Source organism: Epargyreus clarus, unplaced genomic scaffold (assembly GCF_041222505.1).
Source record: "Epargyreus clarus isolate Ecla_fem2 unplaced genomic scaffold, WU_Ecla_fem_2.2 ptg000029l, whole genome shotgun sequence".
Taxonomy (NCBI): Eukaryota; Metazoa; Arthropoda; class Insecta; order Lepidoptera; family Hesperiidae; genus Epargyreus; species Epargyreus clarus.
The window spans coordinates 601,570-622,191 of NW_027332235.1; the positions used below are offsets into that span (position 1 = coordinate 601,570).

The window sequence follows — 20,622 nt, forward strand, 5'->3', positions numbered from 1 at the left end:
ACTCCTTACATTTGGTAGCATAAGTTTAATACATTTAGTTTTATTACAATTTAAGAGTAGGTTGTTTGCGTCAAACCAGTTCTGAATCAAGCGTTTATATATTATCAATTATTATATATTTCATTCCCCAGTGTCTATTCATGTCGTCCGCGATGACGTACGGCATGTGGTTCATAACCCGCTTCGAAGCCATGGGCGTCGGTGCCCACTGGGGCCAGATCTGGGAGACCATGGAGGGCAGCGAGATGACCCTGGCCTACGCTATGGGCATGGTGTTCATTGATGCGCTGATATATGCTGCTATTGGATTTGTCATTGATAGGTATTTTGGTAAGTAGACTTAAGTATACTAAAATATCTTAACATTTAAGGAAAACACTTATTTGAGAATAAAACTCTGATTGCTAATTGATAGCTGATTTTCAAAAGTTCCACAATTTCATTATTTGGATGGATGATGGATGAAGGAACAATCAAAATAGGGCTCATTATGGCCATTTCAAATTATGTGAACCAGAAGAATCTTTGAGCAACTTACGAATACTAATTGTCATCAATTTTCAATACAGTAAATTGGCCTGTTTAGAAGTAACAATGGGATTTATATGTCTGTGAATGACTATTGGAAGACTATTTTTGATTTGATTTGCGATTATACATATATTTAGGTATCAAGGTAATAATATTTCATTGGGCCCAACTTTTTACTTTAAATCCACATATATTTACTTAGACATATAGATTTTGCGTCATATTTTTTTATGTTCGGAATGTTCGGGCTACAATACAAGTCTGTATCTTACAGGTTTCAAACCATACCGCAACAATATCGACTGCACCAACACGGGCGAGAAGGCCGGTGTGAGCATCATCAACGTGTCGAAGATATACAACGAGGGTACCAGGCGAGCCAAGCTAGCGCTGGACAACGTGTCCATAGAGCTGGAGAAGGGGCAGATCACCACGCTACTCGGGCATAATGGCGCTGGGAAGACTACGCTTATGTAAGTTTCAAAATTAGAATAATTAGCAAAACATATTTTTTGGTTTCATTCTATTTTTGGATCTCAGGACACATCGTAAAGAAGTGCATTTTACAGAAACTCAACCTATAGTCTGATTAGGTGTCCAAAATGTAAACAAAGAAATGTCATCAAAATACAATTACAGGTATTGTAAAACCCTAAAAAATTTAACAAGAAACAAGAACTTTTACAAACTCAACAAAAAAACAAATATTTAATAAATATACACAATTTAACAAACGCGCCATGAAAACGAGAAAACATTCGAGTTTAATCACAATCACGAAAATAAATAAAAATTACTTAAAATACAATGACATTAACTACGAAACATAAAAATGGCGGCACAAAAAATGTTTTGGATCCCGATTGTGTTACTATTATCACATTTTAATTTTCTACTATAAACCTTGTTTTTATTTTTATTATTATATGAAACGAAATTGAGTTAATATAAATATTGAAAAATGTGAATTGATCTTAATTTATTTAGATTATTATTTTATTATCGTTGTATTAATTTAATATTGTCAAAAATAAGAAACTACCATTTTAACGTATTTTCTTGATAGGTCTTTGTTTACATTTTGGACACCTAATTATGAATCGGACTATAGCGGTAAGTGGTTTCGGTCACTCGTGGATATTTGTAAGAAACTTCATACTGAACTGGGGTTGTACCTAAAGTCGATCACGGATATGTTGCTAATAATGAAAATTATGATGCCCACTTCATATTGTAAGTCAGTAGGCATTCACAGTTTTCCACTGAAATGTAAGAATTGCTTTGCGCTAGAAATGGGTAGGACGTTGGTATTTCGATCGAACTATAGTGGCATTCCCACATGTTATAGCGTTCTCAAAATGTTCCTACATATATCTCGTATAGTCCATGTCAAACTTCAAGTCCGCTCTGAATACAATGCGGTCGAACACAACTACAAGCATATACTCCGCGGCAACGTAAGGGTACACTAACGCAGTTATGTACCGGCGGGCGAGAGCGGGCAGCGGAGGGGGCGGGGGGTCCCGCGCTGTCTTCGTCTCGCTAATATCTACAATTTGCGATTACGACGAAACTCTTTTCTTAATCGGCGTGGCTAGTAGTTTGTCGCGGACTCTACACAAAATAACGGTCACGTAACGTCCACAGCAACATCCTAACGGGCGCGGCGCGGCCCACCTCCGGCACGGTGGCGCTGCGGGCGGCGGGCGCGGCGCGGCTGGGCGTGTGTCCGCAGCACGACGTGCTGTTCGAGCAGCTCACCGCGCGCGAGCACGTGCAGCTGTACGCGCAGCTCAAGGCTCGCGCCGCACTGCAACACGTCCGGGAAGAGGTCGACAGGTATTGTATAACGATAGTATATCGTTCAGCTATATTGGTTCTACCATCTTTAGTCACAAACTGTGGATTGGAGTATAACGTGTTCGTTTGCTACATAGATAAGTATAGATATCTCACCGCCTTGTAATTGAAGAAAGCCACAAATGGCCGACCGTTTTCCCATTATGTCTCCGCCTGGCATGGTGTAATTTACGCAGAACCTTGCCGACATATGCAGTTAAGTAGCGCAAAAACAACACGAAATCGACGAAAAAGTGCGGAGAAATATCGTTTCATTCGTAAATGCTCTAAAAACTACATTTTTTTTAATATTTATCAAACACGAAAATAGATGACAATTGACTAGATTGACAATTGCCAAAATTGATTACATTTTCTTGTTAGGAGTGAGTAATCTTTACTAATCTATGGTTTGCTACTTCAATATAATAAAAAAGCTATAGTAACTTTATGTTGTATGTACGCAGTATCCTGCGCGTGTTGTCGCTGGGCGCGGCGGCGGACGAGCGCGCGTCGCGGCTGTCGGGCGGCACGCGGCGGCGGCTGTGCGTCGCGCTCGCGTTCGTCGCGCGCCCCGCGCTCGTCTCGCTCGACGAGCCCACCGCCGGCGTCGACCCCGCCGCGCGACGGTACGTACACACACCGCACACAAACATACGTATAAACGACGCTATACACGTTATGTATGCAGTCTGTGGGCGCGGCGACTGAAGAACGCGCGTCGCGGCTGTGTATCAAGACACACACACGCAACTATATATGCTAAGCATACGTACTCTGAGCGTAGCGGTGGAAGAATGTACGTCACAGCTGTCGCTTGACATGTCCATAACTCACGTACACCGATACACGTACACACACGCAAAAACACATACAAGCAAACTAAAACACAAGTCAACACCCACACATGCAGACTCAATCATACGTAAGCACACCTGCACGCAAATATGCACATTGACACTCTCACATGCGGGCACTTAAGCGCGTATACATGTACGCGGATCAAACCACGCTCAGACTTGATTTAGATTTAGTTAAAGATTTTCTCTGGTCGCCCTCATGTTACTCACGTGAGTTGCTTTTACAAAACAAATGTACAATAAAAAATGAATTGTACAAAAAATATCTTCTTTTTTCAGAGAAATTTGGTCAATGATAATGAAGTTAAGAGAAAACAGAACGATTTTGCTCACCACCCACCACTTGGACGAAGCAGAACTGCTTAGCGATCAAATCGTCATCATGCATAAGGTAATCTACGACCAACATCGTCACACCTATTTCTTTCTAATAACAGTAGCTTTAAATACTTATGTTTTTTTAAGGGTGTGGTAAGAAAAACACATGAGAAATTCCAACTTAGTCCACATCAGTGGCTAACAATGAAATTGACTTCATCATGTTTACAACTCACTAAGAAATATCCTAAACTTCCAGGGTCAAATCCACACAATCGGTTCCCCGATCGACATCAAACGCTCGCTCGGCAGCGGGTACAAGCTGACAGTGATGTACCCAGACAAACAGCTCCACATCCAGGATGAGGCGTTGCAGGATGACGTGTGCATCGAGGAGAAGACCAAGCAACTCCTCGCGGTCACCAGGAATGTGATCAAGAACGCTAATTTAGTCGATGTGAACGGATTGGAGGTGGAAGTCAATCTCCCGTTCTTTGATCCTGATGGAGTGAGCAATAAGTGAGTTAATTCTGTTGTTAATAAAAAAGTAATGAAGAAATGAGAATTATTATTAATACTCATCAACTTTAACTTGAATGATTCACTCTTAATGGAATATTTATTATGTTATCTAAATTAAATTTATAATTCTGATCACTTATTGAAACGTGATTTCCAGTTTCTTAGAGCTGTGCAAGGTGATGGAAGCGGGTAAGAATGGGTTGGGATACCGTAGTTTCGAGATGGACTGCAGCAGCCTCGAGCAGGTGTTCTTCCAAATCTGCAACCAGGCCGACATCTCTATGAACAGTATTGAATATGGTAAGATTAGAATAAAGTCAAACTTAGTTAAGAACAATCCATATATCCTTCTGATAATTTTTTTTTTATCAAATATTAAGAGAAAAATTACAGACATTTGCATGCCAAAATATTATTTTCAAAGAGTGTAGTTTCAATCGTGCATGTGCAGTGATCATCATATAGCAGTTGTCTGTAGAATCGTCAAGTTTTGCTAGTTTCAGTTTGGAACTTGTTATATGCAAGTTGTATATGAAACTTCGATAGCGTGATTCAGAACTCTTGTAGCGCCATCTCTTGTCGGGTTTTGCAATGTTACTATAATTTGTGTATGTGATGCCAGACGGCGCGGAGTCGTCCAAGAGTGCGTCGAGCGGCAGTGCGCGGCGCTCGCGCGGGCCGCTCGTGCGCGCCGCCGGGCCGCGCGCCGGGCCCGCCGCGCGCCAGCTGCTCGCGCTGCTGCGGGCGCGCGCGCTGCACTACGCGCGGAACAGGTAGCCTGCGCGTACACCGCAACCGACACCGAGCCGGTACCGATGGTTAATGACGGCGCCGAAGTAGCGTACATACATTTACTATAGTCGCGTGTCCACCGCACGTCCGTCACCCGAGCACCGTCATCCCACCCGCCGAGATTTCGAGTAGATCGGTGTGATTGCTAGATCGGCACCGAGATTTTAACGCACCGATGTGCCAGAAATATAAATACATTGGAATTTATCATGGTCAAGTGTATGGACACACGCGTAACAGCTTGAACAAACTAAACCGGCGATTTCGATCGCGGTGAACAAACGATCGCCGTCACGTCATATTAAAATCGGCCCCAAAATAATCTCGGTATCGGCTCGGTGACGTTGCGGTGGATAAATAGCCTTAGGCGGCACGCGCCGGGGGCTGGGCCGGAGCGCGGTAACCCTGCACTATGTTAGAAACTAGGACTGTACGACCTTCGACCGCATATCACTAATAAGGCAATTACGCTAATCGCAAATAACAGTCGATAATCTACGTGACACGTACAAAACAAAAAAATTCCAGAGTGTATCATTCAATCACAAATTCAAACCAACCCTCATTTAACCTTAATTTACATATGATGCAATAAAGTTAATTTTAATCAAAACTTTTATCTTATCATATTCACGGCTATCAAAAATGATTCCCGGCATATTTATAGTCCTTCGAGCCGGATGCCGAACTAACTTTATTTACAAATATCTACATAATATTACAAATAGGTAAATTCTCTACATGCTACACCACTATTACCCATGAACCTAATTTTGAAGTCGCACTCAATATAAAATTTTACTTAAACAATAAGCATATAAAGAACCTATCTATTCCAGATGGCTCCTGTTCATGCTGATAATCCTACCGTCGCTGTTCGTGTCTATCGCCATGGGCTTCTCCACCATCAGGCCGCCAGCGGACACGGAGATAGCGCTCAAGCTGACCAGAGATCTCTATGAACCCACCACTGACTTTATAGTGTAAGCTATCTACGATTTTTATTATCAGATGTACCTAAATATTCTCAACGTACCTGGCAAAGTTTAGTAATTTTCTGTGAAAGTAATTTCTATATGATTAAATAATAAATTTCTCCAGTAATTTGAGGGATGCAAGATTGTGTAAAAGTATACATGTTAGCACTGCAAAAATTAATTCACCTCTGAATTCGAAACAACACGTTGATCAACATTTACCTTTTATTCATCAATATTATTTTTTTTTTGCAATGATTGTTTCAGTCCTGACCCATCGATTTACTCCAAAGATATAGATGATACATTAGCTCGTCGCGTAATGGACATTTTACACTATGAAAAACAATTTAGAAACTGGACTAGTGAGGTAAATATTTTTAAATATTTCTTTCATCCATATAAAAGGTTTATATTTCTATTTCTTAATTTCTATTTCTATTTACTTTCTTCATCTTTATCTAAAAGTAGAATTGAGCATTAACTTCCTTTTTCTTGAGCATAAAAAAATCCTAGAAAAGTTGTGTAATAAGTACATGTTATAAAATAATATATTTTCAGGATTCGCCAACATGTCAATGCGTTGATACAGTGCATCAGTGCGACCTCAAGAACTACACAGTTGACAGGCCAGAAATGATGGTGTTGCCAGACGTCGACACGCTTAATAATTGGCTTATTGATTCACAACAGGTTTATATACAGAAAAGGTAAGTTATCAAAATTATACTTCACAAAAAATGCACGAAATGATGTATTTTCAAGGTGTTTAACTGTTCCAAAACTATGTCTAAATTTCTTTCTGTTCCTAACAGCAGATCTGTCTTATAAAGGAGTCTAATTTGTTTAGAGATCATTGCAGTTCTATAAGTACATAAATAGGTTTTAGTGTCCATGAAGCTGATATTAATCACGTAATACACAATCTCATATTCAAATACCAGTACATATTATGATAATTTCTAACTATTCCTTCCTATATAGAGCCTGGCAACTGAAACACGATCCAAGTTCTACAAATAAGTACAATTAATTTCAATATTTTGCTTATCAGTGTTATTTAGTGGTGGGTTCACGTATCCATTTTTTTATTTATTTTATTCTTCATTTTTTTAATTTTGGTTTAGATACGGCGGCTTCACCTCCGCGCTATACGACAACGTGACCCGCGTGGTAGCATGGTACAACAACAAGGGTCACCACGCACTACCCGCGTACCTCAACGCGGTGAACTCCGCGCTGCTGCGGGCGGCACGCGGTCCGCGGGCCAACATCACACTGTACACTCATCCTTTGAAGATATCGAATGAACAGCTCAGCAAGGCATCTGCGTGAGTATTCTTGAAAACTTTCAGCTCGGTGTTAAGGTGGCTTCGAATGGTATATGATTTTATGGATTGGTAACGTGCGAACGACAAACACTAAGTCCTGCGTACCGCACTAAGGCTTTACCAACGATATGTGTCAGACTGGATATTCATAGTCATTTTGTCATACTGACATGCAAAATATAGGAAAATGCGCCGCATTTTTAAATAACCGGCTCTGAGCACTGAATTTTTTAAGCACCGCTACGGACCTATACACTTCCGGAACGAATACTTTTCCTATTATACGTAAGTCGTAACTAGTCGTAAGTTATGATGCCCGATGATATAATGTCTTCAGCTTTACGTAGTACAAAGTGTCATTTTTCAAGGCGTACCACGCAAAATTTAACGATAAAAATAATCAATAATCATTGTATATATTTTTATTTTAAAAAAAATATTTGTTACAACAATCTTATCAGTATGCCCAAACTCAATTACCACCAGCGAAATCACAATAATTCATCAATATCCTAACCCTCTTCTGCAGCTACCAGCACGTGGCGGACGCGGGCGTGTCGTGCATGCTGCTGCTGGGCTACAGCCTGGCCAGCGCGGGCGCCGCCGTGCCGCTCGTGGCCGCGCGCAGGCGCCGCGAGAAGCGCTTGCAGCTGCTCAGTGGCGTGCCCCCCGTCGTGTACTGGGGCGCTGCGCTGGTCGCTGACCTTGCTGTACGTAGCGTGTTACACAACACACCCATAGTGAAGAATTGATGTTATTTCTTGCTGACCTTGTTGTACATACGCTACAATCCGCGCTATACTGCTAGTCTGCTCCGAATTTAGAAACAAGTCACGCAAATTGTAGACAGTGCGGGACTACCCCGGCACCCACTGCCCGCTCTCGCCCGCGAGCACATAGCTGCGTTAGTGTGCCCTTACGTTGCGACGGAGTATATGCTTGTAGTTGTATTCGACCGTATTGATTGTCTGACTACACCTACGCGCAACAATTTCAGAGCGGCCTAGAAGTTTGGCGCGGAGTATACCAACACTGAACCTACCATATACCTACACTATTGTAAAATACTAAGCATTTTACTGCAATTCCCTTATCTGCTACTAGTTTTATCAAGAACCGATGACAATACATAATTTTAAATAATTTTGTCCCATTGTCCCTATTAGGATCATCAGGATTAACGATTTTTGATGCGGTGTTCGAGTTTAGTTACTGTACGATATACTACAAATATTACTTTTTAATTTAATTAAGTATAAAAACGTAATATTTTTAACAATCATTTATTCGATAATTTAAAAAAGCAAACGAGTAATCAACTACAGATAAGTTGACACATAATAATACTGTATAACAATAACGATCGAATATTTATTTTCTAGCTTAGTATATGATTTACAGGTAATTCTGGTAAACCTGGCGATCACAGCGACAGTACTGGCCATATTCCAGTTCCCGGTGTTCGTGTACGGGAAGAACTTGGCCGCCATCAGCGTACTCATTGTATTGTATGGGTAAGTGTTAGATATTCTTTTAAAAGTAACTAAATTAAAGGGCATGTTTAGTACTTATATTCAGTTATTGACCCATTACTCTCCCACTGTTCGATGGTTCTCGGCTCTACGCAACACCAGATATGACCTGATGGTGTAAGAATGAACAGGAATGTTAAGATGCAGTTCTGTCCTGAATACCATGTTGGAATATCTCGTGTAATTTGATATGCCTTGGCTCTCTAAGAACCCTAACGCAAGTACTGATAATAATGTAAACAAGAAATCAGATGACACCTATCGTCTAATGAATATCCGTCTCTCTCTCTCTCCCGGTCTCATTCTCCTTTTCTATTCCTTTGATTCAATTTTTGTTCATATCTGCGTTTAATCCTGTTCATGCGTCTTGTCCTGTTCATCCCTTATCTCCACTCATGTTTTCTTCGTCACCTTATTTATTTCTACGTACATATTTCCATCCATCCACCATTCTTTAAGTCTACTGCTAGCTTTCAAAGTGTACCCCCATAATATGCGCTACTCCGACCTGTCAACAGCCGCCTCAATGCAGCGGCTACTCGCCGTTTTCTTCAAGTCATTAGTCCACCGGGGAGCGTATTGTACTCCTTTTTCTTTGTCTACATATTTACTTACACAATATTCTTCATGTGTGTGTATTTATAACAAATGACATAGCAGTTACTAATCACCCACTACCTTCCAGCTACGCTTGCGCATCCCTGATACACGTGATGGAGAAGTTGTTCCACGAGCCCAGCATGGCCAACATGATGCTGTTCTGCGGAAACACCTTCGTGGGCGTCGTGGGCATAACCATACTGCTCATACTCGACATCATCTCCGAATCTGAGGTGAGTTGTGTGATGTTATACGCATAATACGCAGTATTCTATAGCGAAACAACTGTCAACCATGGTAGATTAATTACGTTGAAAAAAGATCAACATCAAATATATAAAAAAAATTGAAGTTAAAACAGCAACTGTGGAACTTGTACTAAGTAATTCTAGTAATATTACTGAAGTTTGGCGTGTGTTTTCCTCCTCTCTTATAGAAAAAAATAACCATTTTTTTATGTACCATGAGTCTTTATGTATCATGAGTTTCGTGCATATTATATTACTGCGATCTTTTTTAATTATGATGAATAAGCGACAGGACATATTTGCATATTAGGCCTCCTTATCACTTACCATCAAGTTTAGTCCAAAAATATAGGTAGTTTTATCACAAAACGGATAACCAAACTTACTTGGTCAAATATCTGTGAAACAGTAGTATCAGTATACATTTATACTTTTTTTTTATAATATAGGAGTAGCAGACGAGCATGCAGTCCACCTGATGGTAAGTGGCTACTGCCGCCCATGAACATCTGTAATCAATCCCAGACAGGATTAGATATTCCTGTCTGAGGTCGGCCACTGATGCGCCGCTACCCCTGAGGACCAAGCTGGAACGCCTCGGAAAAGTATGTCTCCCTTACCACACCCTTCAAACCGGAACACAGCAGTGCCTAACACTACTGTTATTATACTACTTACTTGTATTAATATCATTGTTATTGTATAATAATTGCATTCTAGACAACGGACAACGCGCGCTGGTTGCTGCACAAGGTGCTGCTGCTGAGTCCGCAGTTCGCGCTCGGGGACGGCCTGCTGCAGATCGCCACCAACACCATACAAGCACTGGTATACTTTTTATCCTCTTATCTATGAATTAAACCTTCGAAAAAGACTTATGAAGCTTTCAATGCATACGACAATCAAGTTGGATTTTTTTATAAAAAAATATCCTAGTGTAGATTTTTTCTCTATACCATCTATACTCTGTTTGTCTACACCACCTATAGTTCGAATCAGATACTTTGCCACTCTTGATGGCAAGATATTCGTGAATCAGTCAATATCAACACATCCCCACCGAAACGTTAGGTTAGGTTACGGAACAGGAATCATTTACCATGCTGACCTTTGAAATGTTTCCAGGTATTAAAACAGTTCGGTATGGACACGTACAAGAACCCGCTGGCGAGCACGGTGACGTGCTACCACTTCATTGCGCTGGTGACCGTCGGTACCGCGCTGCTGCTGTTCAACCTCGCGCTCGAGTACAACTGCTTCGATGCACTGCTAGACAGGTATGTTGGCCTCTCAATACTTCATAGTAGGTACAATCCGCATAAAACTGCTATTCCGCTCTAAATATAGAAATGAATCGCGTCATCATAGCAAATTGTATGACAATATTTGCTCGCAACAACTGCAAAGCGGACAAGCATTTGGCGCGGACTGTATATAAAACTTTGAATTGTGTATGTGTTACTACACAGGCGCAGGGCGCAGCTACGCACACATGCATACTACACTTAGTATGCATGTGTGCGTGGCTGCGTCCACCAACATCGGTGTTTTACGAAAATACAGCAGTGCGTTAATAGTCAGCTGTCTTTTCACTCGCTCCCTAGTCCGCATATTTATCACTTTGATAATATTGTCCCTATGAATATTCCCTATTTATAGAATATATGTACTTGTAGCAAAAGAGCATGTACTATATATATATATATAAGCTTTGATGACATTTGTCATTGTCAATGTTGTATAAAAGTCGTATTTTTCAATATTATTTTATATTTCTTGAAAACCTAGCTATGTTTGTGTATTAGTTTGATTTAAATACGTAAAATAATATTTAAGTTAACAATAGTAAGCATGGACATTTAATTGTCGATTCTTTGTTTTAGGTAAGTACCTAAGCTTTAGTTCATATTTTATATGTAAAGGTTAATATTGTATTTAATAAATAAACTTTGTTTTAGATGAATCACAATGTGTTATGCTTCAAAAGAAAATAGCCCCTGATCTTATAAATCGACAATTCATATACATGTGAAAAAATAAAAAAATCGACAACCTATACAATGGAGAAATTAAGATTTGAATTTATTGTAAAAGCTAAACCGGATGATAATAAGACAAATATATATGCCATAACCTCCATTACGGATACACAAAACCAAACTTTTCTTGTGCCTAAAGAGTATCAATCAGTGCATTTACACAAAGAAATATTAAAGCATGAAATATTTGACAAAATAAAAAATTCTCTCCAGAGAAGGCATGATAAGAGACAGGTTTGGATAACATTAACCAAAGAAATGAAATCAACATATTTAGACGATGGAAACTTACAATTTAATGGGTTTTTACTTGAGAAATTAGAAGAATTTCATGAGACGTCATCAATAGAACCGACATTGTTGAAAAAAGCAGGAAATAAGACGAGATTAGTAGCAGAATTTTCAATAGAAAAATTTTCAAGAAATACAACAAATGTTACACAATGGTTAGATACCTTTGAAAGTGAATGTGCACGTTTACAAATAGATACAGATTTACAAAAAGTAGAAATTCTTAGATTACTATTGGATGATACTTGTATAGATTGGTACACATCAATGATTATCAAACATACTATAGATTCTGATTGGTCTGTATGGAAGAAAAGTTTAAGTGAAACATTTGCTGATAAAGGCTGGTCACCAGTTAGGTATGCTATGAATTTTAAATATATACAAGGATCTATGTTAGAATATGCTTTAAAAAAACAGAGACTGTTACTAGAAATAAACAAATCAATAGATACACAAACCCTGATTTATTTGATTGCCACCGGTCTACCAAACTTCATAATGGACAGAATAGACAGAGAAAGTCTTAAAGAAGTAAATGACTTATTTAACTGCATAAGAGGACTAGAAAGTTTAACTAGAAAACACGATACAAAGAAAGCCTTAAGCACGGGAAATAAATACAATAAACAAGAAATAAGACAAATTGAAAAAAAATCTTGCAGGATTTGTGAGAATAAAGGAAAATTAAATAGATTTCATCCAGAAAATGTGTGCTGGTATAACTATAAAAAAAAAAACAACCGATGAGAAAAACCTACATTCTAATTCAATATTAAAAGTTGAATTGAGTAATGAAGATCCAAAAAACTAAAATTCCCTCCACTAATTGAGATTAAGGTGATGTTAAATAATACATTAGAAGCTAAGGGGCTGTATGACCCTGGTTCACGAATAACATTAATAAACTCAAAATTAGTTCAGGTCAAGAATATAAAGCCAAATTATTGTTATGACACAATAAAAACAATAAGTGGAGGGGGTAAAACTAAAGGGTTAGTCACACTGGATGCGGAGTTATTGCAAAAGAAGAATAAAATAAATGCATTTATCTTTGAACATAAGAATTTTGAGTATGATCTAATACTAGGATTAGATTCAATATATAAATTTGGATTGACTCATGATGAGAATTTAAATATCCAAATACAAAAAACAGACAATTTTAAAATATGTAGTAAAAATATGTTTGAAAATAAGCAGACTGAAAATAAGGAAATAAATATAGAAGAAGAGGAATATGAAGTAAATTTTAATGAAGGTATAGATACAAACGAATTTAATATAGATACAGAATACTTAAATACTGATCAAAAAAAACAGATAAACATATTATTGGACAGTTACACGGAAATTTTTGCTAAAAATAAATATGACACTGGGAAAGTGAGGAAGTATGAAGCCTGTATAGATTTGCAAGTTGAAAAATATTGTTATAAAAGACCATATAGATGTTCAGTCCAAGACAAGATAGAAATAGAAAATCAAATCTCACAACTTTTAAGACATGAATTGATCGAAGAATCTTACAGTCCGTTTGCGGCACCTGTCACCTTAGCATTTAAAAGGGACGAAGGGAAAAAAAGTAGATTATGCATAGACTTCAGAGATTTAAATAAAATTATTATACCACAATCACAACCATTTCCTCTCATAGAAGACTTAATAACAAAAACAGTAAATTGTAATTATTTTACAACTCTGGATATAAATTCAGCTTTTTGGTCCATACCATTAAAAATCACAGACCGATATAAGACTGGTTTTGTAACCCAAGAGGGTCATTACCAATGGACCTGTTTACCATTCGGCCTTAAGACATCACCTGCCATATTTCAAAGGATTTTGGGAAATATTATAAGGAAAAATGGACTGACAGGATTTGCAGTGAATTTTATTGATGATATACTGATCTTCTCTAAGACATTTGATGAACATATCACACACTTAAAAAGATTGCTGGAGGCTATTCGAGAAGAAGGTTTCAGGCTAAAATTAACAAAATGTAAATTTGCATCAGATTCTGTTAAATATTTAGGTCATATATTACAAAAGAATACGATTACACCTCTAAAAGACAATTTGAAGTCAATAAAAGATTTTCCTGCTCCTCAAAATAGAAAACAAATACGACAATTTTTAGGAAAAATAAATTTTTATGGAAAATACATTCCGAATGTCTCAATAGTTCTTGATCCTTTACATAGATTGCTGAGAAAAGATCAGAGATTTAATTGGACAGAACAGTGTGAGGATGCATTCCAGAAAATTAAAGATTATCTATGTTCCAAACCAATACTAGCCATTTATGATCCACAAGCACCAATATTTATTTATACAGATGCCAGTGCCATAGGAATAGGAGCAGTTTTGAAACAAATTCAGCACAATGGCGAAGAAAAACCGGTAGCGTATTTTTCAAAAAAATTAAAGGATTCACAAAAAATTAAAAAAGCTATATTTTTAGAATGTTTAGCCATAAAAGAGAGTATAAAGTTTTGGCAGCATTGGTTGATTGGAAACTATTTTACTGTTTATACAGATCACAAACCTCTAGAGAAGTTAAATATAAGAAACAGACCTGACGATGAATTAGGTGATATGTCACATTATCTGTCACAGTATAATTGTGAAATAAAATATTTTCCAGGAAAAAATAATACAGAAGCAGACTGTCTCAGCAGAAACCCAGTATTAGACATTAATGAAAATATTGAAGATAACTTAAGAACGGTAAATATTGTTGATATTCATGACATAAAATATGATCAAGCACAAAATTTTCAAACAAGAGAACTTGAGAAGAACATTGTTTTAGAAGATGGAATTTATTATAAGAAAAGTGGGAAAAATAGGAAAAAAATAGTTCTAAGTGAAGATTACAGTAAAGCTATAATAAAAAAAACTCATGACAAATATTGCCATATTGGGATAAATCAAACCGAATCGAAAATAAAACAGTTTTATACAGCACCAAATCTATCAGAAAATATTAAAGATATATGCAAAAACTGCGAGATATGCATAAAAAATAAAACAAGGTTAAATAGAAAATATGGTTTTATGTCGCAATTGGGTCCAGCTAATAAGCCTTTTCAAATAATGTCTCTGGATACAATAGGAGGATTTGGGGGTCAAAGATCGTTAAAAAGATATTTACATCTACTAGTAGATCACTTCACGAGGTACGCATATATCCTATGTTCTAAGAATCAACATGCTCGAGACTTCATCAAACTTATAGAAAAAATTACTAAAGAAGAAAAAATAGACATATTACTCTCTGATCAATATCCAGCTTTAAATTCGATTGAATTCAAAAAATACCTGAAGAACCGAAATATTCAATTAATACTTACAGCGGTAGACGCACCGTTCTCAAACGGCTTGAACGAAAGACTAAATCAGACTATTGTGAACAAAATAAGATGCAAAATGAATGAATCGAAAGAGAAAACAAATTGGGCAAAAATAGCGGAAGAATGTAGAAATAGATACAATGAAACAAACCATTCTGTAACAGGATTTTCTCCTAAATATTTGCTATCTGGTGAGTCTACAGACTTGTTACCACATGAATTGAAAGTAAAACAATTGTTAACAAAAAATTTGGAAGAAGACAGGAAAGTAGCAATCCAAAGGTCAATAAAATCGCACGAATATAATAAAATTTTATTTGCCAAGAATAGATTACAACATGAATTTAAAAAAGGAGATAAGGTATATGTTGACTATGGAAACAAATTAAACAAAAAAAAATTAGATGAAATTAGAATTGGTCCCTTTGAAATTGAAGAAAAAATATCGGATTCAGTTTTTAAAATAAATACTGGTCGTGGAACAAGATCTATTGGACTATATCATGTCACAAAGCTCATTCCTATGCTTGCTGATTTTTAAGTTCTGCAGCTAATTTTTACTGAACATATATTAAAAAAAATTGCTTATCAAAGGGGGGAGATATAAGCTTTGATGACATTTGTCATTGTCAATGTTGTATAAAAGTCGTATTTTTCAATATTATTTTATATTTCTTGAAAACCTAGCTATGTTTGTGTATTAGTTTGATTTAAATACGTAAAATAATATTTAAGTTAACAATAGTAAGCATGGACATTTAATTGTCGATTCTTTGTTTTAGGTAAGTACCTAAGCTTTAGTTCATATTTTATATGTAAAGGTTAATATTGTATTTAATAAATAAACTTTGTTTTAGATGAATCACAATGTGTTATGCTTCAAAAGAAAATAGCCCCTGATCTTATATATATATATAGTCATATATATGTAGTCCATTTGATGGTAATTGCCTATGAACGTTGTATATGAATAATGGAGTTAGAGTTTTATGACATGTTCTTTTTGTGTGAGAAGACTCAATGTAAAATCCATTGGCTTTTGTCGTTGTAAAAGTGATACAAGGACCATTACAGTTCAGCGCTTCATGTTATTATATTTTTTTTAACTAAGTATATATTTATACCTATGTAAGTGATCAAATCAAATCTTCTTTATTGTTAGATAGTGTTTTATAATAAAGTAGAAGAGAAGCAGGTTTAAATATCACTTGTTTCAGGTTCCGCAACCAACCGGCCGAGCTAGCGGCGTGCGATGATGACGAGGACGCGGGCGTGGCGGCGGAGCGCGTGCGCGTGCGCGGCGCGCTGGCCGCCGCCGCGCAGCCGCTGCGCCTGCGCACCATCGGGAACATCAACGCTGGTCAGTTTACACGGACTTACGCCGTTTGTCCACCGCCACCGTCACCGAGCCGATACCGATAAATAAAATTAATGACGGCGCCGAAGTAACGTACATACATTTACTATAGCAGCTTGTCCACCGCACGCCCGTCACCCGAGCACCGTCATCCCGCCCGCCGATATTTCGAATAGATCGGCGTGACCTCTAGATCGGCACCGAGATTTTGATGGGGCGATGTGCCGACAATATAAAACACGTTGAAACTTGTCCATACACTGCCGTCACACGCGTGACAGCAGAAAAATAATAAACCGCTGATATCGGCCGCGGTGGACAACCTAAACCGTCACGACATATTAAAATCTTCTCGGAATCGACTCGGTGACGGTGCGGTGAACAAACGACCTTACAATCATACAACTTGGATTAATACATATTACCTAGTAGGTATATCTCGCGCCGCAGCAGCAGTGATAGCCTATTGGTTAAGAAACTCGGCCTCTCTATCAAGGGATCCGATATTCAAATCCCAGGAGCACACCTTAGATTTTTCGAAATTATATTAGAAATTAATTATCACTTGCTAAAACGGTGAAAAAAAAACATCGTGAGGAAACCTGAGAGATTTAAAAAAAAACTTAAAAACATGTGAAGTCTACCAATACGCACTTGGCCAGCGCAGTGGACTACGGCCTAATCCTTCTCATTCTGAGAGGAAACCCGTCCTCATCAGTGAGACAAGAATGGGTTGATGATGATGATGATAGTCCGCGCCAAACGTCATGTCCGCTTTGAAGTTAATGCACGCAGATGTCAGCCAGAGAGCCGATCCATTCGAACACAACTACAAGCATATACTCCGTAGCAACGCAAGGGCACGCTAACGCAGCTAAGTCCGCGCGGGTGAGAGCGGACAGCGGACGGGTGTAGGGGGTCCCCCGCTAATATCTACAATTTGGTATTGCGACGTGACTCGTTTCTATATTCGGAGCAGACTAGCAGTTTGGCGCGGACTCTACTAAGATCATTACTTATGTTATAGGACGTCGAAATTATATCAAATAGTAGGAATAACTATTCTATTGTATTTTAGACATTATTGTGTAAGTTCTGTGAATAAAAATGTATTTTAAATGTAATAACACTAAAGTTCATGTAATTTAGCATTAGTGTCCACGCCTGTGTTTTTATGTAAAACCAACTTCCTCATGTGAGTCGTTATAAGCACAGATTAATAAATAGTTACTACGTAAATTATAAGCAACTCTTTAGAGGGAGCAAAGTGCGTACGTTCTGCGTTCGTATTTTATGTTCATTAATTGCATATTATTGGACTTAGGTCAATTAACGTAATATTTCATAATGGCAATAATACAATTTTATAATTTACTTGTTGATTATTTGGCAGGTTTCGTGGAAACGGAGGTGGAATCGAAGGCGGGGTCTGGTCCGATAGTACTCGCGGACGATGTGGCGGCGTGCGTGGCGCTCACGAAGCGGCGCGGCAAGAAGATCGCCGTCCGCGGCCTCACGCTCGGCATACCGCCCGGACAGGTGGGTGTTTGTTTCCTTTTTTTTTCATAATATTGTCCACCCACGAATATCTGTGTTATAAATGAGGTCAACCAAATACCTAGTTGGTGCGATCGCAACATAAGATTTTGGGGCGGGTCACAAGGGATATTTCGTGAAATCAGTCCACTTTTTTCTAACTTTAGTATTTATTGTAAAGTCCGGCATTACCTCTTCGCTATCCTCGTGGCAGAGAGAGAAAAAGAACTGACTAAGTGAGTCAAGGTCATGAGCCCTGTGTCGTCGTACCTATGCGTTGGAAACAAGAAAGAAGCCTTGTTCATCATCATCATCATCATTAACCAATTACTGTCCTACTGCTGGGCACGGGTCTCTCTCATAATGAGAAGGATTAAGCCATAGTCCACCGCGCTGGCCAAGTGCGTTTTGGTAGACTTCACATACTTTTGAGATTTTTTTTTTAATAAATCTCTCAGGTATGCAGGTTTCCTCACGATGTTTTCCTTTACCGTTTAGCAAGTGCTAATTAATTTCTAATACGCACATAACTTTGAAAAGGACCCCTCAATCGAAAGGCCGAGTTTCTTAACCACTAGGTCCACTAGGCTATCACTGCCTAGTGGTTTATTCGTAATAAGCCGTATTCGTATAAGCCTTATTCGTGTTCGCATAATTCTTAACCAGACAGTTTATCCGCAGTGCACAGCGCTACTCGGTCAGAACGGCGCGGGCAAGTCGACGACGTTCGCGATGCTGACGGGCGAGGTGCGCCCCACCGCCGGCCAGCTGTACCTCGGCGACCGGAGAGTGACCGAACGGGATCTCTGCAACGGACTCGTTAGTGAGTACCGTCAATTGCAAGGGAATGTTGTCATGAATTGTTACTGCGAAATTTGTTAATATCTGTGCACTTGAAAAATGAAAATGAAAAGTTAAAGAATGTTTTGTGTCGCTGTTGTTTCATATGTACAAAATATTAACAAATAAAGTAATTTTCACTTTTAACAAATCTATAATATAATGTACAAAGTATAATTTCCCGACATTTTTTACAGGTTATTGCCCTCAGAACGACGCAATAGACCCATTGTTAACTGTGACGGAGACGTTGCAAATATACTGCAGGCTTCGAGGAATATCTGATGAAAAAGAGGTGAATTATTTTGTTAATTTACAAATGATACCACTATAGTTACAAATGTATACTAGTTGTAAGTAACTAGTCATCATAAACTTTTGAAAATACTTATGAAAAGCACAGATCTGTATTTTAGATATCAGTCTGTGTTTTTTTTTGTATTGTATTTTAGATACAGGTCTTGACTGTACGTATTCATGATAGCGGCAGATTATAAAATAATTAGTATATTACAACGATGTTGCGAACACTATAGTTACCTTCTATGACATCCATGAAATAATGTAGTAGCCCTCACGTATAGGGTAAAAATTGTTTGTGTAAAAATCGTTTACGTAAAAATGTAAATAAAAAAATATATACGTGCGAATTGAGAAACCTCCTTTTTGAAGTTGGTTAAAAAATGACCTATGTTCCAGGTAATCCAGCGCACTATCGAGATGTTCGACCTATCAAAGTACGCGCACGTGCGTGCTGGTGCTCTGAGCGGCGGCAACAAGCGCAAGCTGAGCGCCGCGCTCGCCTTCATGGGCCGCGCGCCGCTCGTGCTGCTCGACGAGCCCACCAGGTGACGCTGCTGTGCTTGTTGCGTTAGGCCATCGTCGAACTGCTGATAGTTGTGATTAATGACAAATTTAACAGCCTATAATTCATATATTTACTGAAATAAGCGCGAGTTTGAACCATCTGACAAAATAATTAATTAAACATTAGAAAACAATTAATACTAAAAAGCGTAGATTAAATACTATTATGATATATGAGCTTTTGACAGATTGGTTTAGTGATGTTCAAATTTTAGTATATTGAGTATCGAGTTTGTCGATTCGTCGCTTTTACAGGTTATATAGATTTTTACATTTATTAAATTTTTGAACATGTATTGTGAGAATCTTAAGTAATAAATAGGTATAACACACTCATTTAGATAGCATTGTTTTATAATTTTAAATGTATACCTACGATTGCATATAATATGGTTTAAGTAAATAAGCATATTAGAGATTTTCAAAGTAGTTATTTCACCTGCGATTATAAAGTGCATGAATTTATTTAAGTAAACATTTATCGAGTAATACGAAATACGATAAACGTGAAATATTAAACACTTTAGTAGAAAAACGTAAAATGTGAATGTGTACAGTGGCATGGACCCGGTTTCGCGCGCGTGCGTGTCGCGCGGCGTGCGCGCGGCGTGCGGTGCGGCGCGCGGCGTGCTGCTCAGCACGCACGCGCTGGACGACGCGCGGCGGCTGGCGGCGCGCGTGGCGCTCATGCGCGCCGGACGGCTGTGCGCGTTAGCACCGCTCGACGAATGCTTGAAGAGGTCGGTTTTGTAAATTTCATTTTTAATATCCATTTATATTGTG

General features: G+C 38.3%; 1 protein-coding gene across 1 annotated transcript in view; it reads left to right on the forward strand.

The window, feature by feature from the left end:
- Positions 1 to 20,622, forward strand: part of ldd (lipid droplet defective) — a 118,378-nt gene that overhangs the window by 94,664 nt on the left and 3,092 nt on the right. The window contains exons 45-67 of the mRNA XM_073089572.1: positions 132 to 330; positions 806 to 1,004; positions 2,179 to 2,370; positions 2,838 to 2,999; positions 3,510 to 3,621; positions 3,808 to 4,067; positions 4,228 to 4,370; positions 4,693 to 4,843; positions 5,702 to 5,845; positions 6,107 to 6,209; positions 6,401 to 6,549; positions 6,967 to 7,170; positions 7,700 to 7,880; positions 8,572 to 8,684; positions 9,388 to 9,535; positions 10,271 to 10,378; positions 10,676 to 10,827; positions 16,457 to 16,599; positions 17,990 to 18,135; positions 18,814 to 18,955; positions 19,170 to 19,267; positions 19,672 to 19,820; positions 20,397 to 20,579. Coding sequence (XP_072945673.1) covers positions 132 to 330; positions 806 to 1,004; positions 2,179 to 2,370; positions 2,838 to 2,999; positions 3,510 to 3,621; positions 3,808 to 4,067; positions 4,228 to 4,370; positions 4,693 to 4,843; positions 5,702 to 5,845; positions 6,107 to 6,209; positions 6,401 to 6,549; positions 6,967 to 7,170; positions 7,700 to 7,880; positions 8,572 to 8,684; positions 9,388 to 9,535; positions 10,271 to 10,378; positions 10,676 to 10,827; positions 16,457 to 16,599; positions 17,990 to 18,135; positions 18,814 to 18,955; positions 19,170 to 19,267; positions 19,672 to 19,820; positions 20,397 to 20,579 — 3,581 coding nt within the window. The remainder of the gene's footprint in view (positions 1 to 131; positions 331 to 805; positions 1,005 to 2,178; positions 2,371 to 2,837; positions 3,000 to 3,509; positions 3,622 to 3,807; positions 4,068 to 4,227; positions 4,371 to 4,692; positions 4,844 to 5,701; positions 5,846 to 6,106; positions 6,210 to 6,400; positions 6,550 to 6,966; positions 7,171 to 7,699; positions 7,881 to 8,571; positions 8,685 to 9,387; positions 9,536 to 10,270; positions 10,379 to 10,675; positions 10,828 to 16,456; positions 16,600 to 17,989; positions 18,136 to 18,813; positions 18,956 to 19,169; positions 19,268 to 19,671; positions 19,821 to 20,396; positions 20,580 to 20,622) is intronic.